We start from the raw sequence: 25772 nt of genomic DNA on the forward strand, positions 1-25772 counted from the left end.
ATACAGTATAATTACAGGCATCGATTCACAAATGTGTACCTCATCAGAGAATGCTCGAAGCTTCTTTTTGTTCCAGCTGCTCTGCAAACACAGCTGTAAACATGTTGAAAGTAATACTTTTGACTTTTTAATACTTAAAAAGAAAAGAGAATTAGTCAATGCAAATATTCTTTAGTAAGCAATTGTTTATTTTTTTTCTCGACCATATTGTAATCTCTTGTCTATCAAGACATTGAATACTTAGACACCCATAAAATATAAAACTAGTCAGAAGATCATAAAAATGTAACTTTGCAATAAAAGACAGTTCTCATAGGAGATTACAAGTCATCACTTTAATTTAAAAGCAAACATAAAACAGAAAGACATGAGCAGTCAGGAAATTCATGATCTTCTGGACAAGCTCAGGCTCTGAACATTGTTGCTATCTTGGATTTTTTCTCTGTATTTTCTACAAAATAAATGTACCTCTGTCTCATTTGAACTCATTCAGCCGTCAGCTATTTTTAGCACAGAACCTGCTTCAATTATACCAGTAGGGATTAGAAAATAAAATAAATACAGCATAGGAGTACTGTATGCTGCAGCTGAGATCATATAAAGAACCTGTTGGTTGATTGTATGCTGAAGCACTGATCACAAGCACCTACTCCTGGTAGGTGTCATCATACTTATTCCAGCGTCAGCTTTTTATTCTATTCAAGTACAGTATGTAAAGGTCACAGTAACGAAGGCAGCATAACCTAGGTCAACATTATTGCTTTTATATTTCTTTCAACACATGGAGTGGTTAGATTAAAAATGTCTGAGTTTTTTCATATTTGCTAAAGCATAATGGCTTGAATTGGCCCCTTAATAAATTTGTTATTATATGTTATTTGTATAATTTAAAAAGAATATTTTGCAAAAACATTGCTAAGTGTAGCAATTATGAAATAGTTTCTAAAAATGTGGTAAACCTTACACGTATCCTAATCTTAAATAAAGAAACCTGATGTCCATTTGGTACCAAGAATGCAACAGAAGAAGTGAAGATGTGTAGACTGAACTATATCAGAGATCTGCACCTCTATATACTGACTGGTGCAGATGAAACTGAACTAGCTCTGGATTCTCGTGTTTTCATTGTTGGTATCGTGACGACACAGCATGAAATGCCAACTGTAGCTTCTGGCAACTCGTCATCTTCAGTCCATTCATTGAGGTCAGGGTTGTAAACCTGAATACATTTCTTGTATTTCTTCTCACCCTCATTCCAGCCCCCGAGGAGATAGATCTTGTTGTTCAAAATGGAAATGCCAGCCGTACTGACCCCAATATGAAGGGGCGCACAGTAGCTCCACTGGCCACTGTGCGGGTTGTAAGATTCAACAACGAGAACGTCAACTCGCTCTCCTCGTCCTCCGAGCTGGCTGCCGCCAATCACGTAGGCTCGATCTCTAATGGTAGCAGCACAGTGCCATCCTCTGGGGGTGCTCAGACTGCTCTTGTCCTGCCAGGTGTCGGTGGAGGGGTCATAAGCACACACAGCCCTGGAGTAGGCGTTGTTGATGTAGCCTCCCGATACAAGGATCTTACCATCAATAGTGGAGCTGGCATGACAGCAGCGCGGCACCTCCATGGCAGCTTTCATCTGCCACTGATTAGAGGAGGGTACATAGCACTCCACGGAGGCCTGAACACCATCAGCATTTCGACCACCAATGGCAAACAAGAGGCCATTGAAGGTATTGACGCTGAAGTGGGTGCGTCTTTGAATCATGTTGCTCAAGTGAATCCAAGTGTTAAAGCGGGAGTCGAACCTGAACAATGAAAAGTAATAAGTCATCACTGAATAATAATAATGTAACAGAATGTAAGATCAAACAGATTAGCTGGTACCTGCAAAAATTGCTAACAGCATGTTTTGCCTGGTTCCTCGCATCGTTCTGGTCCTCACCACCTGCTACATACAGGAAGCCATCCAGTACTGCCACACACTGGTTGAAACTCTTTGCTGGCATTTCCGTCAATTTATTCCAAACTTTGTCTTCATCTCTGTAGAGAACATCTTTGCTGAGCGATTTCTCCGTCAAGGCAGGACGTCCGCCAACTGTGAGAATCACCTTGTGACCACCTCGTATCTTTGTTCTCCTCGACTGCAGGATGTTTTGCTGATATGGCAGCAAGTGGTAATTCATGGCATCAACGAGGAGGCGGTGGCACTCGGGGTCTTGCATCATTCTGGGCACACTCTGGATGTGATTCACTAGGTCTTGGGCAGAGATCGTCCCGAACCGGATGTGAGTCAGGAGGTCTGCTGCGTACTTCAGCCTTTTCTCGTCAAAGTCTAACCATTTCATGGCGATCTGGAAGGCCGTGACCTCAGAGGGGAGCTGTAAGGAATCATCAGAGAGAAATTCGTTGATCTGCTCATATGTGAGCTTCAGGAACTGCTCCATTTCGGAAAACTCAATGAAGTTCTCCCGCATGAACTTTTGAGCTGCTTCCTTGGTTTCTTTAAGGTCATAGGCATCAGCAATATTGGCCACGTACATGCAGTTTTCCACGCTGAGTTCCTGCATGAGAAAATCGCTGCACATTTTTACCAGGGTACTGATCTGAAGCAATCTGGCTGCAGCAATGGTGCTGCCAATACTATAAAGGGACAAGGTAAGCTTTCCTGAGTATGCATATGTAATTGCAGTTGCTAGACCAACAGATGAGAGGTCATTCAGGTCAATCTTCTGGAGGCTCGAATCCTTCTTCAAGATGTTCCTGATATACTCGCTGCAAGAGGCCATGACCACCTTGTGGACGTCAAATGTGGTTGATTTGGTGGTGACGGTCAGGTCACAGAGGAAACTTTCCTGTCGCATGTTGCTCAAACCCTCCAGGAGGTTTGGTGCGTACACGGAATCTGTCACTTCAGTTGAGATGCAACTGAAGCCATTTCCTCCCTCAATCAGAGCGTTTAGTCCATTAAACTTGTTAATGGGGCTGTTCTCAACCATGATGTCATTTATGTCTCCTTTGCTCTTTTTGGTCGCTTTGCTCTTTTTGGGTGCCATGGCTGTAGCAGAAGAAGACAGCCCGTAGCCTTCTAAAAATGTACATACATGTCAGAGTTTACTAGAAAACCATTTCAGAGGTCAAAAACAATGAAGAAATCATTATATCATACAGCTAAAGCAGACAAAGCAAATTAAGGGTAACGAATGCCTTTTACTTCCTTGTACTCCAAACTACATTATGACTGCAGACAAAAAATGTGTTTATCTTTTAAAGTATCAATGTTCTGCTGAGTTAATCTGACCAGTAAAACATCATAGTAACAACACTCTCCTGTGACAGTGGCCTCTTCCTACAGGGGAAACATTTGCTCCTTAAGACAGCATAGTTATGAGTGGAAGTTCCCCTAGCCCTAAAACCCCTAAGATGCATATATTGTGGTGTTTAGGACATCAGTGAAAACTAATCCTAGTACAAATTGATCCAATCCCAGTGCCAATACAAACTATTAATAATCTCTTTGTTTCAGGTGCTATAAGGGCATCCTATCCAATATTAGGTAGGTGGTCCTCTTCTTGTGGGGGTTTATTTTCTGCACGTTTTACTTTACACCTAACTAATATGTCCTCTTAAATCTCTGCAATTAATTAGTTATTCTTCTAGGTATGTTTGAACAATTCAGATGTATTTAGATAAAACTAGTCCTTTGACAGCTTGACATGTGTGCAACCAGTTGATTCTGCAAAGTATTTGAACATGCCCCTCATGCATCTGTTGCAGTTTATCAGTAGCATGTCCAGGAATAGCAACGCTGGGTGGCTCTCTCATGACGTTCCTTTTATAGTCTTTGGGACTTCAGTAGAAGGCCTTGTGTCCTCTGGCAATTTAGATTCAAACTAAAATAACTGTAAAAAATTATAGCTTTATCCTAAGTAAGTCTGCAGTTAAGACCCTCCACATGGGAAAAAATCTCTTCACTGAATCACATAAGCAATGGAATTAAAGCTTGTTGTATTTCTGTACTTAGCTGTATAAAACATATTTAGCACTAAAACACCCACATTTCAAAGCCACATTTTCAGTTTTATTGTCATTATAAAGTGTTGCACTCACCTGAGAATGGAGTTGAGGCTGATGAAGAAGGAACCTGTGCCTCCAGTTACTGGAGCAGGAGAGAGAGACCAGCTTTCACCCCCACAGAAAGACATGGTGTAAACTCCTCCTCTAGAGAAGTGAGTGCCAATCAACAACTGTGCAATGCATGTGGCAGCAAGCAGAGACCAGAGATTCTGCTCAACAAATAGTAGCCTTCATTCATTATGTCAACACACTGTGAAAAGCCTAGCTTGTATCCTCATCATTTCAAAATTTGGGGAAAAATATATATGTCAGAACCAATGCGGTGCTATTGTCAATATCCTGCAATGTTATTAAGATTTGGACATTATCCTGGAGATACAGTACTGGTCAAATGTTTTAGAGACACTTTCTCATTTAGTGGTTTTCTTTATTTTCATGACTATTTACATTGTAGGTAGATTCTCACTGAATGCATTAAAACTGTGAATGAACACACATAGAATTACGTGGTAAACAAAAACGTGTGAGATAATTCTAAACATCTTTTACATTTTAGATTCTTCAAAATCGCCACCCTTTGCTTTGATTACCGCTTTGTACTCTTGGCGTTCCCCTTGATGAGCTTCATAACAAGGTCACCTGAAGAGTTTTGCGAAGAGTCTTGAATGAACTTCCCAGAGGTGCATTGAGGAGGCCAAAGGTTCATATTTCAATATTCAAAGGAAAGGGTGGCTACTTTGAGGAATCTAAAATGTAAAACATATTTAAAGTTCTTTTATTGTTTTTTGTTTGCTACATAACTCCATATGTGCCCAATCACAATTTTGATGCCTTTAGTCAGAATCTACGTACAATGTAAATAGTCATGAAAGTAAAGAAAACGTTTGACCAGTAGTGCATATTAATAATCTAGGTGACAGAATCCACACAGGAGTTTGCTCGTCACTCCAGACAATATGCTCTTTACTTCCTCGCATTCTCATGCAAAGTACATTTTCAGAGTAAGAATTTAAATCTCTGTATAATTTTTTGTTATTTGCATGTGGTGTATAGCAGGGTTGTTTTACAATTTTGAGATTTAGATTGATGGATGGATGGATGGATGGATGGATGGATGAATAATATATTAAACAAATAACAGCCTTAGATTATAGTGGCATCACAGTCTCTTCAGACTTGTCCACTTGTACAGCTTAATCTTCATCAAACACAAAACTAAGCTATCCCACATAGTTGGGAAAGCAAAATTAGTCGGTCACGAAAGTGATGTGGAGGAGCACTTTTGGTATAGTGGAACTTGGCCTTTACAGAGTCTTGACCTCAGCCTGATTGAACTTTTCATCCAACATCAGTGTCTGACCTCACAAATGCATCTCTCTAAGAATGGGGATGGATTTCTTTAAACACACTCCTAAACCTTGTAAAAAGCATTCTCAAAAGAATTGAAGCTGTCATGGTTGCAAAGGGTTGATGGACATCATCCTAAACACTGTGAATTAATTGTAGCACTGCATTTAAATGAACTCATTTATAACAATAGTGTCAACAAGAAAATAATATTTTTAGATCAGCTCAATTTAATCTAGCTTGATTTAATTTATAATAAGATTGTTGGGGTGCCTGTTCTTGTCTACATGACCCCTTTATTAGAAAGTTTGTTTCCATTTGATATGAAATATAGGAAAATCCTCTCACGACGAGGCCATGGTACCGAAGAACTGTTTCCACACAAAGCATGTTGGGTCTAATGTGTTATTCTGAGTGGGTCTTGCATTTTCTCTGACACTGGTTGCCCGCCATCGGCCCCGCCCATTATAATTCTGTCATCAACGGGCGCGCGCTGCCCGGTGTGCGCAGGTGGTTGCACGTGAACCACCGTGATGGCCAGGAGCTCAGATGTGGTGAAGAAAGTCATGCGGTTCAAGCATCTGCTGTCAGACGCAGCAGAGCCTGTTACGGTAGATTTCATTTCTTTATTTATTTAAGGTCGCACATAAAACCAACAAAACATGAGCAGGAAAAAAAAAAAAAAAAAAGTTACTATTCAGTTAGTTTTTTTAAGCAGCTGATCCAACCATCTATTTTTGTTTAATTAATTAAAACCTCCAATTATTCTAATTTGCTGGAAGAGTCCATAACCACCTACTTTGCTATTATGTTTCCCATATTAAAAAATAAATAAATAAATAAATTGGGGCTGAGTGACTCTTACAGGAAGTGGCTAAAACTCAGTTCTGTTTATCTTTACTGGGCTATGGTTGTAGAAGTTGAGAACATTCTCAAGCCTTCAAATGTGCTGAGAGTGTGTCGGTTTGTTTATATGGGAGAGCCTCATGTTAAAATTGGCAACTCACCCATCTGCCCAACTTTTGGCTGTTGTCCATCATGGGTGAAAGTGGGGGCGTTGTGCAGGCAATTGTAGCGCTGCATTTAAAGACGCATTTGCACCGATTTTCACCGGAAGCATTTTAAATGCAGACATAAAATGGCTGTAGTTGTATTAGTTTTAAAGACATTGCTCAGGACCCAGTAACCATTTATAGTTTAGGGAGCTTGACTGGCGGGTGTCTGAGTATCCATACATAGCTTCTGCTCTAAATGCACAGTCAGCAAACGTGGTGATCCCAAACCAGCACTACCTTATTTGGTGCATCAACTGTTTCTTTCCCCACTGTAGTTCAGTTATCTACCTGTTGCAGGGATTATGGATAAAAATACATTTTAAACCGTTAGTCTCTTAAAAAGCATTGCCAGCAATAACCTGCTACTGTGGTCCTTGCATGTATTGGTATACAGTAATTGGATATTTTTTATTTGAAACCAGAAAGAAAATGAGCTGTAGAAATTTAAATATGGCTTAATTTTCTTTTGATGTAGATATTCAAGAACACAAAATAAACGAATACAGAACATTCTGAGTTTAGACATTGATAAGTATTTCTAAAACGTTATTTTCTTTATCGCATGTGAACCCAATGTTGGAAAAAGGTCATCCCTCATCCCAAGGAGTCGATACTTATGGTAGGTGACATCACAGAGTGAATTTTATACTTTGCTAGTTCAAGTGTAGATTTTGAGGGTGTCAGAATATGAGAAAATGGCCCAATTTTTCGTTTCGCATTTGTGGTAATTTCCTGTTTTTATTATAAAAAGAAACAGAAATGTTCAATAGAAATTTTTGGATTTTCTCATCACAAACTAGTGATGGAAAAATTAATCAAGTGGTTGTTTGATTTTTCTTTTATTATAAAGGGCTTTCGTTTATAATAAAAGAAAAATCAAACAACCACAAGGCATATTTTTATTGTGGTTGAAAGCTTTGCAGAAATGTAGTTTGACTTTTTTAAAATCTTTTTAAAGTAATAAAAACAGAAAAATGGAAATTTTTTTGTCATATCTTGACACCCTCCACACCTTGGTTTACCCTAGCAAATAATTTGCTTCACCCCGTGATGTCATTTCTCATAAATGGTGCGATTGAGTGGCTCACAATATGACTTAAAAAATTTACCAGAAAAAAAAAAACCGCATAATCATCTAAAATTGTAAACATATTTACACATAAAATGAAATGGGATTTCACTTCAGTCTGCTCTTTTGTTTTAAAATGAATTTTCTTACTTATTTTGGATGAGAAAATCCACTTACTAAAACATGCACTCACCTAATATGTCACCTATTTTTCTTTTTAGGTTATGAAAATTTTGCAGAAACTGAAGGATCTAGATATCACATTAGATATTCTTTCTGTAAGTCTGTATTGAAAAGAACAAATTTTGTAGCAATACAATTCTTTTACAAGTTTCAATGTATGCACTAATAAGGTTTAAAATTCCCAATAGGAAACTGGAATTGGCAAAACAGTTAATTCCCTGCGGAGACACAAACAAGCAGGAGAATTTGCCAAGTCGCTTGTTAAAGGTTGGAAGAAACTGGTCCCTAAGGAATCCACAAGGTGATTTAATAATTTTTTATTTATTGTAAAATCTGCTTGATTATGCTTGAATTTAATGTGTGTTTATTTGTCCTAATCTTAAATTGTCACTTCACACAGCCAAGGTGATGATGCAGCATGGCTGGCCAGTGTTTCTGTTCAAAACAAAGAGGATGACCAAAGCGGTTCTGATAATGGAAGTTTGCCGAATGACGATAACAATAACTGTCCAACATCTAATCTTGAGGATCAGGACGCTTTAGATGAGCAGGCCCTTAGAGTAAAGAGTAAAAAAGAACAATTGGAAGAGCAGAAAAGAAAACTACATGTGGACAAGACTTATAAAAAGCATAAAGAAGAAAGCAAAACAAACTTTACAAAGAACATTTCAAAAAGCAAAGCTGAACTCCAAGAGGACAAAATGGACAACAATGTGTCCAAGCTCAGGAAACAAAACAGCGATACTATGCTTGGAAGTAAATCCTTTGAGGGTACTCATAAAAAATCCAAATCTGAATCCAGGGAAAAGTTGAAAGACACCTTTGATAGAGAACGAGACTCAAACGCAAAATCAAAGCCATCAGAAGAATCCTCAATAAAAGACACAGAGCTTTTTACATCCCGTGACACGCATTTAAAAACATTAAAAGGTACCAAAGACGATAGACCTTTGGGGATGTCGAGGAGCTCAGAGGCTCAAAACAGAAAAAGGAAACAGACAGACTATGAAAAGCATGGCGATTTAAAATACCATCCAGATCCTGAAAGTAAGAAATTTTTAAAACACAAATGCAAAAAGGCCAAAATGGGGCACCAAGATGCAGAGAGTAACGGTGAGCAGGACAAACCCTCCATGTCTTTTGAGTCTTACTTGAACTATGATGTGAATGCGCACAAGAAGAAAGAACATTCAGGAGTGAAGAGAGCTCCCAAGATGATCAAGACTGGATCAAAAGAACTAACCTCAAAAGATCCAGGGAGAAAGCCTCGGAAGTCATCCAATTCTTTCCCAGAACAGGTATATCTAATGATGATCTTTAAAACTTTCTCCTTAAACTGGATTCCATAGTAGTTGTTTTCTAAAACAATTTTTAAAAATGTGCTAGAAACCCCAGGAATCTTTAATGCGCTTGATGGACGTCCCATTACCTGCAGCTCTGCCAGAACTTGAAAAGCCTTCAAACATTGACTACTACTTTGAAAAGAAAGGTAATGCCCTTTAAAAAAATAACAGCTTCAATCTCTTTTAGTTGTTCTTGACGTATTTTCTTCATTGAAGTTGAGAAGGAGCCTGACTTTTGCGATGTCTCTGAGGAGTCTGCAGTCTTCACTGGTCAGCGACTGAACAGAAAGATGCAAGTGTACTCTGGCGCCAAAACCCTTTTTCTCCCGACTATGATGAGCTTGTATCAACAGTGTATCCGCACCATTCAGAACAATCTAAACTGTGAGTAATGTCCTGTGAAAGCTTTTTCAAGGCTGTTAGAATTATTATTTTGACACATGGATCTCTTTTCAGTGCTTTATGAGACTGGGGGAGTCCCGTTTGAACTTCTCGAGCCAGTACTGGAGAGGTGTACACCAGAGCAGCTGCTGCGAATAGAGGAATACAACCCAGTAAGGAGATGTTCTCTGTCATCACTTTATTAGGAAGCAGCACCACTGCCATTCTCAACTTTTTTTTTTTCTAAAACCTTGGACACTTGGTGGATGATGCTCCAGGTCTGCAGAAATCATTGATGTAGCTAGGTATCCAAAGACCTGACCTCAACACTATGCATACCTGTACATTACACTATATTGGGTATTATTGGCCATAGAACATACAGGTCCTTCTAAAAAAATTAGCATATTGTGATAAAGTTCATTATTTTCCATAATGTAATGATGAAAATTTAACATTCATATATTTTAGATTCATTGCACACTAACTGAAATATTTCAGGTCTTTTATTGTCTTAATACGGATGATTTTGGCATACAGCTCATGAAAACCCAAAATTCCTATCTCACAAAATTAGCATATTTCATCCGACCAATAAAAGAAGTGTTTTTAATACAAAAAACGTCAACCTTCAAATAATCATGTACAGTTATGCACTCAATACTTGGTCGGGAATCCTTTTGCAGAAATGACTGCTTCAATGCGGCGTGACATGGAGGCAATCAGCCTGTGGCACTGCTGAGGTCTTATGGAGCCCCAGGATGCTTCGATAGCGGCCTTTAGCTCATCCAGAGTGTTGGGTCTCGAGTCTCTCAACGTTCTCTTCACAATATCCCACAGATTCTCTATGGGGTTCAGGTCAGGAGAGTTGGCAGGCCAATTGAGCACAGTGATACCATGGTCAGTAAACCATTTACCAGTGGTTTTGGCACTGTGAGCAGGTGCCAGGTTGTGCTGAAAAATGAAATCTTCATCTCCATAAAGCTTTTCAGCAGATGGAAGCATGAAGTGCTCCAAAATCTCCTGATAGCTAGCTGCATTGACCCTGCCCTTGATAAAACACAGTGGACCAACACCAGCAGCTGACACGGCACCCCAGACCATCACTGACTGTGGGTACTTGACACTGGACTTCTGGCATTTTGGCATTTCCTTCTCCCCAGTCTTCCTCCAGACTCTGGCACCTTGATTTCCGAATGACATGCAGAATTTGCTTTCTTCCGAAAAAAGTACTTTGGACCACTGAGCAACAGTCCAGTGCTGCTTCTCTGTAGCCCAGGTCAGGCGCTTCTGCCGCTGTTTCTGGTTCAAAAGTGGCTTGACCTGGGGAATGCGGCACCTGTAGCCCATTTCCTGCACACGCCTGTGCACGGTGGCTCTGGATGTTTCTACTCCAGACTCAGTCCACTGCTTCCGCAGGTCCCCCAAGGTCTGGAATCGGCCCTTCTCCACAATCTTCCTCAGGGTCCGGTCACCTCTTCTCGTTGTGCAGCGTTTTCTGCCACACTTTTTCCTTCCCACAGACTTCCCACTGAGGTGCCTTGATACAGCACTCTGGGAACAGCCTATTTGTTCAGAAATTTCTTTCTGTGTCTTACCCTCTTGCTTGAGGGTGTCAATAGTGGCCTTCTGGACAGCAGTCAGGTCGGCAGTCTTACCCATGATTGGGGTTTTGAGTGATGAACCAGGCTGGGAGTTTTAAAGGCCTCAGGAATCTTTTGCAGGTGTTTAGAGTTAACTCGTTGATTCAGATGATTAGGTTCATAGCTCGTTTAGAGACCCTTTTAATGATATGCTAATTTTGTGAGAAAGGAATTTTGGGTTTTCATGAGCTGTATGCCAAAATCATCCGTATTAAGACAATAAAAGACCTGAAATAGTTCAGTTAGTGTGCAATGAATCTAAAATATATGAATGTTAAATTTTCATCATGACATTATGGAAAATAATGAACTTTATCACAATATGCTAATTTTTTGAGAAGGACCTGTATAAGCTTCATTAAAACTAAACACTGCTGCCGGGTAATCTATACAATCGAACACCTATCTGAGGACACATTCTACTTATAGGATCATTTGTTTGTAAAAGCTGTAATAAACTTGTTAGAATTCTCTTAATTGTTTTTGGAGCTGATTTTGGTCACTTTACAGGGAAGTTTGAGCTCTACAGACGCATGTGGCATAATAACTTGATCAATTATGTAGTGCAATGTTTATAGTGAAGGTGTGTGGGACAGCTTATGGCTGCCATCGAGCCTATAGGTGTTTTATAGTGTCGGAGCTCTTTTATTTAAAGTCTTTATTGTCTTTGTGCTGACATTTAGCAGTGCAAATTACCCCATTAATTCTCCTTTACCTCTCTCATAACATAACTCTTAAGATACATAATTAAACCCAGAAGATTTTAAGCCAACATAACTCCACAAAAAATATTACTTGGGGGAATCTAAAGGATAAATGTCTGAATAATACTGTTCAAGCGATTGAATATAGCTGTAATGTAACAGAAACAGCAGCACACCTGTTGATGTCCTGTTTGCTGCTCAACTAACAGCCCTGTCAGCTCCTCCGGCACTTATCCCCGTCTGCCCTCTCTCCAACAACGACAACATTTGTCATTTGTTGTTACTGCTTCCAGCCTTAGGCTGCGGAAAATAACTTCACCACGGGGGGGGAAAGCGTAAGAAATCTGTGAAAAAACAAAGTGCGGACAATGACAAAAATCACCAGATGCACATGCATTCACACTGTTGAAACATGTGGCCAAGATCTGTGCTTCCATGTCACAAACAGTCCAGGTTTTGTATGAAATACAGTCGATAATAACACAGTGAGTTAAAAATAGGGTCCTTGGTTTCTCTGGTGCTTGGTGTGCCGTGTCTGCGGTGTATCGTGTCTCACTGTCAGGACCAGGGCAGACCTGTTGAGCACAAATGTGACAGAAATGGGATCAAACTATTGGGAGTAGCATGAAGAAAATCATTGCAGCTCTTCAAAACATGGCATCCTTGGAAACGTTTGTGTACTCACACAAAGCCCTCAAAATTCATTAACATTTTATAAATGTTGATTTTATTTGTTGTTAAGCATTTGTTTGTTTGTTTTTTTTGGAAAAAAACAACTTTTAAATTTTGTTGTCAAACATGTCTGTTTGCAGAGTTTAAGACATTTTCTTAAGTATGTCAACCTTGGAATTTATATAATTTGGAATCATTCTCATTAAATTACCTTCATTCCATTTAAAACTCATAGGTTCTACTGTTGTAATTGTCAAATTTACCAGTTTGATAGATATCCATTTTATCCATGCAATCATGCTTAGCTCAAAATTTCAGATAGTGGTTCAGCTGCTGAGCTGCCTCTGACAATTGCAGAAAATATACAATTACAATTTTGTGTTGCCATTTGGACAGATTTTAAGTTAAAATACTGTTATATATATATATATATATATATATATATTTATATATATTTTTATATATATATATATATATATATATATATATATATATATATATATATATTTATATATATTTTTATATATATATATATATATATAAAGATATATAAAGATATATATATATAAAGATATAAAATGTATTGACATTGTATTTTTGTTTAACTACTATTCTTTTGAGAGCACATTAGTTATCAACTGTTTGTAAGCTTTGTAGGTATCGTGTCATCAAATACTTCCTCAGGATAATGTAATGGCCTTAAACAACCACTAAGTGTCGCATTGGGCCAGAACTGAGAGGGGGAAAGCAAATCTGGAGCAGTTCAAACAGTTGTCAGAACAAACCAACATTCAAATAGACCGGTCTGAAGTTTGTTCTGATCATTCTCCTTGTAGAAATTTTGAGAATACATAATTTAGATTTAGTAAAACTCTGAACTTGACTTTCCTCAATAGGCTCACTTGCACAAACATGTGCATTGTTGCTGATTAAATTTCCATTAATCAATTATTACAGATTATTTTACTGACTCCCATGAGCACAACATATGGCGGGGGTGGATTAAATCAGAGCTTAGTCCCACACTTTCTTTCACACACTACTATTTTGCCTGCTTACTTACTGCCTACATATGATACTTTTATCTGACTTTTGTTCTGGTAGGGAAGTTCTACTCTGCTTTAGAGTCTGTATGCTGACAAGCAATAGCTACATACCATTTTTCTTTTTTGTCAAGTTGTTTAAATTACAGAAGTGTAGCTTTTTCTAAGATAATCATTCAACCTGCCGTTACAAATCCACCCGCATTCATTCTTGGACTGCTGTCTTATAGTGAAAAAATGTGACTATACATGAGCCAACCTGCTTATCCCTTATCCATGCATTACATGTTTGCTTGCAATTCTCACTTGGGTTGTTTCATTTATCCTGAAATTCCTTTATGTTCAACTTACCTACATTTCACCATATGCTAAGTTCTCAAATGTTTGAGTAATTTAAGTTTACTTCTTTTTTGCAGATCTACATCGGAGCGACAGACCATTTATGGGGAAAACACTGCCAGAGGGATTTCAAAGACTGCAAACTTCAGGAATATGAGTCATGGAAAGAGATGTATATCAGACTGTCTGAGGAGAGGGAAAGGAAGCTCAAAAGACTGACAAAAACTATTGTCTCAGCACACTCTAAGAAGCCAAAGGGTGGGTGCTCTGCTCTGAATTTCAAAAATGTATAGCTTTTTGTTTTAAAGAGATAGTCTTTCAGTTGCAATGTTGGAAGCTATAGTGCCCTCTGCCACAGGTAAAGATGTGTCCAGCCTTTGCTGCACTACTTTGGATGTTTTTAAACACATATTTTTCCTTTGCCATCTACACAATCTCTGGCAGTCCAGTGAGAAACAGTGTTATACTTCTGTGCACCTTTAGGTGGTAACAATGTTGATTTCAAAATCATAAAAACATTTTATAACATTATCAGTGTTATTTTAGAGGCTGTTTTTTTATGGTAAAATAAAAAAGCCTTAAATAAATGTGTATTTTAATTAAAAGGATGATTTTGCACACAAAATGTACCGCTGTTCTTTTGAACTTATTTTTGTCATAGTTCTAGTTTTTAGACCTTAATATTGTTCTCAGTGTAGAGTTAAGCAAGTTTAGTTGAGAAGCTTTTCTTCAAACCATTCCCTAACACATCTGCCTGACTTGAATGACATGACATGCTCTCTCCCATTTTAGTCTTGAGATCGAGTAATGGGCCTCTGTGCCAAGTCATATTTATGGCCCAGGGAAGCAGGAAGACATTGATTACTATCCAAGACAGTCTGCAGTGAAGTATAAATTTAAACATCCTTGTGTTACATTGTTTTTTTAGGAAATATTCGACATTAATTGTAGCACCGGGGATTTTGTTAAAAACGGTCATGTCTTAACAGAGTATATTTGACCCACTGACTTAATAAACTTATTTGTTTCTAAATGTATGAGTAAAATTATGCTACTCCAACTAAAAAGATTGTTTTAGCCTTTTACTTGCTTTACAGTGGCCAAAAAAACCACAAAAGCTTTTTATTTATCTAAATCAGAAGTGTTTCACATAAACAGTTTAAATTGTCGCAACATTTTGTGAAAGACAGTTTTTTCATCCAGATTACAAATTAAAACCTGCCCACAATAAATCATTTATCCTATAAACACAATTTTTAGCAACAGTCAGATAACATAACATAACATCTTTATTCTGTTTTTGTGGGAAAATAAAGCTTTTTAGTCATGATGCCCTGTTTTTGCCCCTTTTAGGACGGCAAGTGAAGATGGCATTTATTCACACGGTTGCTAAGCCACCAAGAAATGTGCGAATTCAGCAGGAAATTCATGGAACTGCTGTGCAGCAGCCGCAGCAGCTCAAGGGCAGGTGGATGCCACCTATATAATGCAATCTTAAACTGTTTTTTAAATGTTTACTTGTGATTCATTTGTCTATTTTGGATGTTGAGTCCAATTTCTTTTTATTTTATAAACTATATTCAAAGACCACTGTACAGGAGCTTTTCTGATGGCTGTTCCACATAAAAGCACAGAACAGCAGCTTGGAAGGGTCATAACATGTCAGAGACTTGTGTGGTAATAGTGATGGAAATGCTTTTTGAGTGCCAGTTTGTACCAGACAAACTGGTTTGTTCTTTTTGGAGGCAGCTTTGGGTCCTTAGTTCTCTACTACTGCTTTAACCCCTAACTCTTTATTTTCTTTTAAAATATTTCTATGAATCATGTAAACCAATCTATTTTTGCATGCTTCCAGTGTTAAATACCAGGAGAACCCATTGAGATCCAGTTGTAATGAGCCCAACAGGTCCAGTAGTAGCAGCAGTAGCTCTGCCGGAAACAACAACCAAGACCCTCGCAAAAAAACAAGTGAGTTCAGTGTCTTTACTGAAACTTCTTAGAGGAGTTTTATGTTACTTTATAATGCAGCCAGACAAGCAAATGCATAGAGAAGTATACTATTAAATAATGCAGAGTCCCTGCTCAGTAATGCCTTCCTTTTGTTGTTTTCACAGAAGTCGCTCCAATGATGGCAAAGTCCTTAAAGGCATTTAAGAAGCAGTTGGGACGCAGATGAACTCTGACGCTTCTATTTTCAAGTTGCAGATGTGAAGAAAATTTACCTTTATCAATAACTTCTAACTATATTGGGTCTCTTTAATATGACATACTGAAATTAAGGCGATTGCCATTCTTTTCTGTTTGCTCTCAACGCTATTAAATTGAGAATGAAGTCTGCAAATTGAACCTGTTTAATGTTTTGTCTTTAGGGTTTCAAACTAAAACAAGGTCAGTCCACAAGGCCGGTTAAATGGGATGTGGCTCCCCCTAGAGGATTTGTTTCCCCAAATTTTGTTTTCTAAAAAAATGTCTAATTTTCTGAATGTGTTTCTCAGTGCTACACTAAGTGGAAAAACGGGTCGTTTCCAAAAGCCAATTTTTCAGTGAATTATCAGTAATAGACTTGTCATACATCTGCCCATTAAATGTATTATTCTGAGGTGATATGCCATTTTATTGTCACATTATGACAAAATCAAAAGGTGGAATTCTGTAACTTACTCATTGTGATGGTTTGTAGGCTGTGGGAAGTCTGCTGATTTAGGGCCATAAAATGCTCTATCTTTTCATTCATGGACACCGTTTGGCAATTAAGAGAATATGCATATTTTCAATTAAAGTGTTAATATGTCGTCAAAGTGGCACAACTACTGTTTTTAACATGTGTAAATTTCCCCCCAACTATTTAAACATAGGTTTTCTGTTAAAATAAATAAGTAGCTTGTTGCAGCCCCTTTGCAAAAATAAAATGTTAAGCTTGTCAAACTCTTGCTCTTGGCATTTTTCATAAACACAACTAAAAATGGGAACAAGTTGTGTTTTTTGCAACAGCATGGCTGCTCATGACAAGAGACAAACATTTATGATGTTAAATTTTTTCTTTCCTCTGATATAAAACTAGTTGATTTCTACGGTCCCTTTTTTTTTATTATTGGATGATTCCGAGGTCTGCGTGAGGTGACGTTAGAGTAAAAAAAGACAATTCCTGTAGGGATGAGATAAAACAGACTAAATGAGTGGAAACAATGAATTTTGCAGTGTCTGTTACTAATTGAATTATTTAAAAAAAACCTATTGACGACTTTGGATGATAATAAATAGACAAAAGCAAAGAAAGACATTCTGAAAATAAAAATGACATTTATTTTGAAAATAAATTATTGAAAGATTGAATTAAGACTAAATATTAAAGAAAAACTAATCATTCTAAAAAAGACATGCTAAAATAATCAGAGACTATAGACATTCTGAACAAACATTTTAATGATAAATTACTTTGTAAAAAATAAATAGCCAGACACTGAAATTGAATATCAATTTAGGGCAACAGAGTCTCCAGTCGCCTCTGGAGAGACGTGAATAACATATGAGGGTGAATTAGGCCTCAGTTTTATGGGCTGCATATGCGCCCTCTCTGAGCTTGTGGGCCATCATGGCGGTCCTGTGCGGGACAGAACTAACCAGAGGAGGGACCGGAGGGAGGAGCAGCACGGTGCGATGACGCAGGCTTGGAATGAGGGAGTGAATGTTCCGGGTCAGAAACTGAACGGGAGAGGAAATTAACTCCGGGAAAAAAACACAACATACCTACAGAATGCCGCCGTCTGCAACTCGGAGATGTAACCCGTTGTTTTTACACCGAAAGTAGTTTTTTTTTTTTTTTTTTAAGCGGCAGAGGTCGAGGGGTAGAAAACACAGGTGCCAAACTACGAACTACAAAGTGAGCCAACGACGGAGAGTTGATTTTCCTGAACGCCAGCTCGGTAACGACTCGTTCACAGCCGGAGTTTCGGTGTTTACTTCACGGCGAGTTTCGCCTTCCGCTTCTGCTGCGGCGGTCAATCGAGCTTCAGGACTGTCCCGCCGTAGCAAACTGTTGCATCCCCCCTCCTTTTTCTTTCCTACCAGCAGTTTGTTTATCGCACGGATACGGGATTTATCCCCCTCTCTTTCCCCCCTACGTGATGTTTAACTGCATCCCCCTGTGGCGGTGCAACCGTCACGTCGAGACGGTCGATAAACGCCACTGCTCTCTGACTTATGTTCCCGACGAGATTTACCGCTACGCTCGGAGTTTAGAGGAGCTGTTGCTGGATGCCAACCAACTCCGGGATTTGCCCAAGGTAAGCAGAAAGGGGTTTTCTCTCGCCCATTTAAATGCCAGGTTCAGACGTATGGTAAAATGGCGCGTTTCCATTGATTAGAAATGTGTCCCAGCGGGCATAGTGATTCAGAGGCAGAGCATCCCGTGAGACTGCGCTGGGACACGGGTACAATAATTACGCAAGGTCAGCAATGCAGCCCCGGTGGAGGTGGGAACTTTCCCCCTGAACTACCTCCACCCATCACAGGTTAACTGGAAATATGAAACAGGAAGAGACAAAGAGTCCCAGGTGTGTCATACCGACAGCAGAGCCCGGACTTTCTGTCTGATATGAATAAATGAAACTGTGGTGTTTAAACCATTATCCTAAATGAGGATGTTTATGATAAAAATCCGTGGCTGAATGCAGAGAGGATTGTTTCACTTCCTGAAAACCCCCCCCCTGATAAATTTAAGTCACAATATAACTGATAACTGTTACTGTAATTTCTAAGCTTTATGTTATTCTAGATGCACTATTAAGATAAACACCAGTACTGTAGATATTTTAGTCAAGACTGTAGACTTTAAGGGAACCACAGTTTAAATTAGGCTCGTTACAGGTACCAGTTACTTAATAAAAACCACTAATATATTCCTTTATATCATTCCTACAATTTCAATTAAAGGAATCCTGTAAGGATCCTTTTATATTTTACTGTGAGTATTGTAAAACCATACTAGTTTGACTCAAGGTTATTTATGTGTTGCAAGAATCTTATACTAGCCTGTGTCTAGTTTATATTTAACCATAGACATGGGATTGACCAGGTGTGACCAACAGGTATAAATAAAAACCTAGTAAATTACCTTCCATTTTTCAGCAGTACTTCTATTTTTTGCTTCCTACGAAGTGTTGAAATATCACCTATTGCTTTGTCTAACTCTAAAATCTGAACGTACATTTCCAGCATACTTTTTCTTAAAGGTGTTTGTGTCAGCACCTCAAATGAACAAGTGCCGACACGATAGTGTTTTCTACTACTGGTTCCAGTTTGCCAAACTTTATTTTTGCTTCTTGCATACCTGCACACAAGTCTAAATCATACTACAATTTTTTTACCCTTACGTTGCCATTTTGTCCATTGCTACTTTCGTTTAGAACAAGGTACTTCATACCCACGTACCCAACCATTCAATCTGGTTTTTTTATGTGTTATTCAAACATTTTAATAATTAAAGATATAAATAATCATAAAAACGCTCAAATCTCACATAATTTTTATTCAGTAAACTTTATGTCGCATTATTTCCATTGTTTGTGTTCTGATCCTAGTACTGACCAGTTCACTTTTACAAAATATTACAGATTACTACCCATGATTAAACCAAAACAGTGCTGAGGCACTGTCTGCTTATAGATATTTACCAGACCCACATAATCACATTTTCCTTACAGTAGAATGTGAGGAAATTCTAGAAAATTAGTTTCATTCATCAGTAGTCAGAGCAGGTGTGAAATTTTTCCATGGTGGGTATAACAGGATGCATTGTCATGCCCCCCAAAAGTCAGGTACGTAAAGACCAAAACCACTAAAGTACAAAGTGGCGAAGGAGGTGAAATTCTTAATCCAGTTCTAAATTAAAAGGATTTCTGCAACTGTTATGAAATTTTGTTATGGCTGTGACAACTGAATCGTAACGAGTTATGACTGGTGTGGGTCCTTGCTTTATGACTTAAACATTTTGTACCTTCAAAAAGGATCAAGTGTTTTACTCAACCATCAACTCAATACCTTTACTTTACTGCCTCAGATCATTAGGTCTTTAGAAGAAATACGTACAGATTTGTTTTATTTTAGTTGAATGGAACACTGCGGCAAAGCAAAATATGTATTTTCTTCCTACCATGACATTGGGATGGTAATAATTGTCTACAGGCACACGCTTTCCAAATTACCTAACGATAGAAGCTCTGAGTCACAGGGATTCTAGTTTAGTTTTGCGGAAACCACAAAGAACAACTGTCAAGTAGCGAAATACTTTTCTTTGAAAAGTTGGCTTCCACAAGTCTGCTCTTATATGCATCAGGATTTTTAAAAAGTCTTGATGTCAGCGTTTGTAACCTTATATGTACAGTTTCTCTTGCTTTTCCTACCTTCCTCTTTCTTTTGTTGCTACATTTGTTTTCGTGATCTTTTTAGGAAAACAGTTTTAGTTGTCGAAAACATCGTCTGTTCAACTCTTTGAGACACAAATCGTCTTGTCGCGTTTGGATTCTCATTGTAGCCTTCAAAAGCAAACAAGCACGGTTACTAATTTATTGGATTCACAGCTGTTCCGGACAGGTGGACGAAATATGAAATGAGGCTTAGTCCCCTTGAGAAACTCTCCTGAGCTCATAACGGCAGGCATTGTGTTTCAGGTGGGACTCTTAGCTGGATTGAAGAACTGTTTTGTCTTTTTTTTCCTGCATTGACATGAGTGAAGGATGATCAGTTTGTCCTGGTAGCATTATGTACTCAGTTTACATACACTCCTTCATGGCTTTGGCACATTTCTTGCTTTGTTTGCTGAAGAAAGTACAGGAACAGGTATTAGAAAATAAAATGAAAGACAGCAGTATGAGTTTTGTTCTTATGATCTCACTCAAGCAGTTGATTGTGTTGGTGTTTTCTAATGAGGTCTTAGTAATCCAATGACCTGAATAGTGACAATTAAGGCCAGTAAAGCCATACAGGAAAGACATATTGCTTTATTAGACGAGATGCTTGGCAGAGAGAAGCAGTTTTTCTCCGTCTGTGCTCGAAAGGTTGTATTTAGCAGCTGTACTCTTATTGCGACAGGACGCACACGACTGGGAGACAATTCAGTCACTTTGGGACTAAGTTTGCAAATATTCAAAGCATCTCAAGGGAATGGGGGTGGATTATTTCCATGTCAACAAGATAAAGTTTTATTGTGCTCTTTGAAATTCTTAAGTGCAAGCTGACAAAATCCATGCAGATAAACCTCTGAATTTGCTTCGCGGCCACATCATATTTACCACAAAGGTGGTTCAGTCGACTTGCCGATAACTTAATTAATGTATCAGGATTGATGCAAAGGAGCCATGACACTGCTCTCGGTCAATCATTCCCCCCACCAGGCAGATAAAAACATAAACCAGGGAGTTTTAATGGCAGAAAATGTGTGTTTGCAGTAAAACAAGATGAGGCACGTTCAGCTGGAGCAGATAGATTCAGTAGTTCTTAGTTAAGAGCAACCTGAGTAGTCAGTTTGAGATTTCTTTAATGACTCAGTATAACAAGAGTTTAGACTCTTAGTTGAACAAAAATAATTCAAATATGTTGGCATGGATAAATCTTAAAAAATATTTTGGGTTATTTTTTTATTAATTTGGTTTATTCCTTATAGGGATTAATCGGTAGAAATGAAAGTTTATTGTAGAGTAATGCAATGATTATTTGACGTCTTATATTTTTTGTCATCATGACTCTGGCAACACTGTAGATCAAATGCAGAAATGTATGGGATGATCCCTCTGATAGGTCAAATATATTATTGACATTGGGGCTGTAAATTATAGAGGACCAATCCTGCTAAATTTAAGAATACAGAAATGAAGAAATTACTCAATAAAATTACTGGGCCAAAAAGTAGCTAGACATATAAATTAAAGTTCAACAAAATGGAAAAGAGGAGATTTATTTAATAATTGATCAACTGATCAGATATAAATGTATATTTCTGTGGTAATCTTTAACTATTGTAAATAATCTCTTTTCTATGTCTATTTTTTATTTAAGCCACAAATTTTCAATCATACATGAATTCTTGAACTCTGTATTTTTCCTTTGTTAAATTAATACAGGTGAATTTTCTGCTGTTTTACTGAATGACAGTTTACTATGAAAAAGATTATTGATATGATTAATAATATTGGTTCTATTTACCAGGCTTTATTTTTGAAAATGTATAGCTGAATATTTTCGTAAAGTATCATTACAAATGTCTAAAGATGCAAATTTCACATTGTAGTTCTTGAAATCTGTTTGCCCAGGTTGAACTGAAAATACAGTTTATCACTGACGCATGCTTTTATTTTGAAAGCAGGTCCGTAAACGTGAACGCCTGTAGTATTTTGGCAAACTGAAGTATTCTCTCATCTAGAATCAACAGGATACAGTAAACTATCCCAACTAACAGTGCTATCTACCACCAAATCCTCATCGCTCCTGACTTCTTTAGCAACACATGTCAGATGTTAGCTGGTGCTAGCTTCTTTTCAGAACCAGGCAGCCATAATGAGTTTTAGCACATACTACAGAGATTTGATTGCAGCCAATAGGAGAGAAGCTGGGGCGGTGACGCCGTTCCAAAGACCGCCCCCTCCGTCTCTGTCCCGCCCTCTTTGTATTTACATCTCTATCTGCATGTTGAAAGTGAAAAGACAATAACCAAGGAATGTAAAAATAAAAGACAGGAATAAATGGGCTCGGGGAAGTCTGTTGAGTAAAAAAATACCGCAGTGATATATTAGAGCAAAAAAATATATCAATGCTTAAGAAATGTAACATCCTAAAGGACAGTAAAATAATTTGGAAAAATAATATATTTTTGAGGAAAAGAAACATGTTTTAAATTTATTTTGGCAGTAATAAAGAAATAAAAGGGCAAAAAAAATAAATAAATAAAACAGCAAAAAATCAACTAGAATTAAATAAAAGAAAATTGAGACAGTACTGAGACTAATTTATTTCTGTATGTATTCTTTATGGCAGGATTGGTCCTACATAGTAAATGCATTGAAAATGTTAAAACTTATACCATTTAGAGGTGACTGTGGCTCAGTAGGAATAGTAGTTGTCTTGCAATCAGAAGGTTGTGGGTTCAATTCCAGTGTCCTCCTGCCATATGTCGATGTGCCCCTGGGCAAGGCACTTAACCTCAAGTTGTCTACCGATCTGCATATTGATGTGTTAGTGAGTGCGATTGGGTGAATGTGGCTCTAGTGTAAAGTGGTCTGTAAGACTGGAAAGGCGCTATATAAGTTCAGTCCAATTAGGCTTTGCTAGCTGACGCCAATTTGTTGTTTTCTTTTAGGTCTGACCCATCGATTTTTGTGATTGTTCACGATTTTTAGATTTTAATTTTTTCCAAGGACTGTAGCACATTAAAGACAATATGTATTCTGCATGTTCTATCATTGCAGTAGTAGTTATGACTCCAGCAGAAAATGAAGGCATTAAGGTATATCTCAACTTTGGTGCTGGCACACCTGAATCTCCCCACTGAGGGACAATAAAGGATATTTCTATTCTATTCTATTATATTCTATTCATGAATCAATGTCTCTAACCTTTGTCAGATTTAAAAAAAATAAAAAAAATAAATTCACCAAAGGTGCGCCAGACTAAATGCTGTCACTTTGTGCTTAAAGACCAAAGGTTTTGGGCATTCTTTGTTTTTTATGCGTTTGATTAATTTGCTTTTCGTGTGATAATTGACCCACCTATCACTGATCATGGCTTATTGAGGGAAAGTTTACATAATGTTTCTTTATCCACGATGCCACCTATTTTGTAATGTGCACCAGTCGCTGCTGCAGCAAAACACCCCTACAACATGATGCCGCCTCTGTCGGTCTTCACAGGTGGGATGGTATTTTTGTGCTTGCAAATCTCCCCCATTTTCCTCCAAATGTACTGATAGTCATTACAGCCAAACACTTTCATTTTAGTTTCATCAGACCAGAGGACATGTCTCCAAAAAAAAGGTCTTTATCCCTGAGAGCATTTACAAACTTAATCTGCCTTTTTGTGGTCATTTGGTCATGTAGTCATTTCTTCTTCCCAACTGAGTGGCCATTTCAGCCCATGTGGATACAGGTCTTCACTGTTAATAGCACTCTCTACCAGCTACAGTCAGCATCTTCACAAGGCCTTTGAAAACACACTTCCCACTAAATCATGTGAATTTCCGAGAGACAGAACCCACATCTTCCCTTAATGGTAATATGGCTGGACATTGCCATGGTGTGAATACTTGGACATAATTGTTTGCACAAATAAACAGGGTACCTTCAGACAAGTGGAATCAAGGATGAACCAGACTTGTTGAGCTTCACAGTTCTGATCCTGGTATCTTGGCAAATAGAAATACATTTGGTTATCCTTACAGGAATGGGAAATATTTTGTCTTACTTAATGTCAGACAGTGAGGATAAAAGGTTTGTCTTTTTATGTGGTGTATAGATATCTTGTTTCAGCTGAATATTCATAAATTGATTGCCAGCTAACTAGCATAAAAGTCTGAAATGCACAAGCTTATTTACTCCATTCCTCTTTTGGGCTTAATATAAAATAGACTGAATAAAGTCAGTCCATGTGCATATCTATTGTTCTTTTCTGTTGGAGCATTGTAAGTGCCTTTTCATTTGAAGCATTCTGAGTGCACACAAAGGCGTTGAGATTAGAGTAGAACAACATCCGGATTTTCAACAGGAAGCTGCAGGGTTTATGACCCTTATGAAGTGGTAAAGAAAGAGCTGCTGCGAATGTTGAAGCAGGGCACAGGTGGTCAAAGTGACAGACTACCTCTCATGGGATCTGCAGGGGGAAGGATCGAAAAGGTGGTAGGGTCGCCAAGAGTCTGACCAATTCGTGCGACCGTTGTAACTCAAGCATATGTTGCAATATCTAATACTGAGTGTGCTTGTAATCTATGTGTAGTATGTTGTGATTATTAATCTGAGAATATTATTTAATATTAATATTTTAATATTTTATCAAATAATATTTCGGTCTGTTAAGGGTTGTCCTGTGAATACCAGCCCAGTAAGGCGATGGTATTAGGACAAAATAGAAAGTTGTGAGACGAGCTCTGACATTATTGAACAGCATAAACTCTGCACATATATGGAATGAATTCACACAATTTCTTAAAGTACAAGAATTTATTAACAAAAATAAGTCAACTCAAAGTCAAACATATTTCAATCAACAAACTCTTTACTATGCTAAAACAATCCAACTAAATTACCAAGCAGAATGAAAGAATAATGAAGACTAATGGACTATGTACAATATAAACAAGTTGATTAAAGATGATTGGAAATTATGATCAAAAAGAGTGATGCAACATTACCATGCAATGTTTATGTTTGAGAACCAAGGATTATCTTGAAGAATCTAGAAATGAAGTTAAGTTAGTCTTGGAACTAACTTAGGCAATAATCAGCAACATCTAGACAACCCTTCACAATGCAAGACCAGATAAAATATTATTTTATTAAAATAATGTTTTAAATAATGATCTGCTGAATAAAACCAATCTTCTGGATGACCATTTCTCAACGGTGTCTCATTAGCTGCCTTTATTTATATAAATAATAATTGAAGAAATATTATTAAGGGAATATTTTGGAAAGAGCCTAATCTTTCTGGAGAAATGGTGCTTAATGGTGTTTACTTAGTTATCAAATTTAGTAAAATGATGTTAGGGACACATTATTTACTGGATTGAAAACTAAACCTTTCTGGGTAAATATTATTTAGCATCAAGCACATGTCCTTAGCTGTTAGCAGTTAAGCTAACAAAGAAGCTGCTAGCTTAGCACCAGAATCAAACACATACCTTTTAGAATACCAGGGTCAATAAAAGGGTTAAAATGCATA

The 25772-nt window shown here is 37.8% G+C and overlaps 3 protein-coding genes across 4 annotated transcripts in view; 2 read left to right on the forward strand and 1 right to left on the reverse strand.

Moving 5' to 3' along the window:
* Positions 1–316: 316 nt before the first annotated feature.
* Positions 317–3065, reverse strand: klhl31 (kelch-like family member 31). Its single transcript, XM_047350884.1, has 2 exons — positions 1882–3065; positions 317–1802 (listed from the first exon to the last, which is right to left on the reverse strand). Exons 1-2 carry the CDS (start codon positions 3048–3050, stop codon positions 1070–1072), a joined length of 1902 nt encoding a protein of 633 aa, XP_047206840.1. The 5' UTR covers positions 3051–3065; the 3' UTR covers positions 317–1069.
* Positions 3066–5893: 2828 nt separating this feature from the next.
* eloal (elongin A, like) lies at positions 5894–16196 on the forward strand. 2 transcript variants are annotated; one of them, XM_047351031.1, is made up of 12 exons: positions 5911–6029; positions 7060–7092; positions 7764–7820; positions 7914–8026; positions 8126–9023; positions 9112–9214; positions 9285–9452; positions 9525–9622; positions 13928–14108; positions 15204–15318; positions 15706–15818; positions 15965–16196. In XM_047351031.1, the coding sequence occupies exons 1-12, from the start codon at positions 5952–5954 to the stop codon at positions 16024–16026; spliced, it is 2019 nt and encodes a 672-aa protein (XP_047206987.1). In that variant the 5' UTR covers positions 5911–5951; the 3' UTR covers positions 16027–16196. The 2 variants fall into 2 exon arrangements, with proteins under 2 accessions (XP_047206988.1, XP_047206987.1); XM_047351032.1 differs by lacking the exon at positions 7060–7092 and having other exon boundaries at positions 5894–6029.
* A 1214-nt stretch (positions 16197–17410) lies between these two features.
* The window catches only part of lrrc1 (leucine rich repeat containing 1), a 38935-nt gene continuing 30573 nt past the window's right edge, over positions 17411–25772 (forward strand). Inside the window, exon 1 of the mRNA XM_047352521.1 lies at positions 17411–18133. Within this exon, the coding sequence (XP_047208477.1) occupies positions 17975–18133 (159 nt within the window). The 5' untranslated portion in view covers positions 17411–17974. The remainder of the gene's footprint in view (positions 18134–25772) is intronic.

The sequence above is a fragment of the Girardinichthys multiradiatus genome, chromosome 22 (genome assembly GCF_021462225.1).
Source record: "Girardinichthys multiradiatus isolate DD_20200921_A chromosome 22, DD_fGirMul_XY1, whole genome shotgun sequence".
In the NCBI taxonomy this organism is placed as follows: domain Eukaryota; kingdom Metazoa; phylum Chordata; class Actinopteri; order Cyprinodontiformes; family Goodeidae; genus Girardinichthys; species Girardinichthys multiradiatus.

Coding starts and splice junctions, on each gene's coding strand:
- klhl31 (XM_047350884.1), bottom strand. CDS start 3,050: ATGGCACCCAAAAAGAGCAAAGCGACCAAAAAGAGCAAAGGAGACATA. Junction 1,803..1,881: donor GCTGTTAGCAATTTTTGCAG/GTACCAGCTAAT, acceptor TTCATTGTTCAG/GTTCGACTCCCGCTTTAACA.
- eloal (XM_047351031.1), top strand. CDS start 5,952: ATGGCCAGGAGCTCAGATGTGGTGAAGAAAGTCATGCGGTTCAAGCAT. Junction 6,030..7,059: donor ACGCAGCAGAGCCTGTTACG/GTAGATTTCATT, acceptor TGTTGGAAAAAG/GTCATCCCTCATCCCAAGGA. Junction 15,319..15,705: donor CCGCAGCAGCTCAAGGGCAG/GTGGATGCCACC, acceptor GCATGCTTCCAG/TGTTAAATACCAGGAGAACC.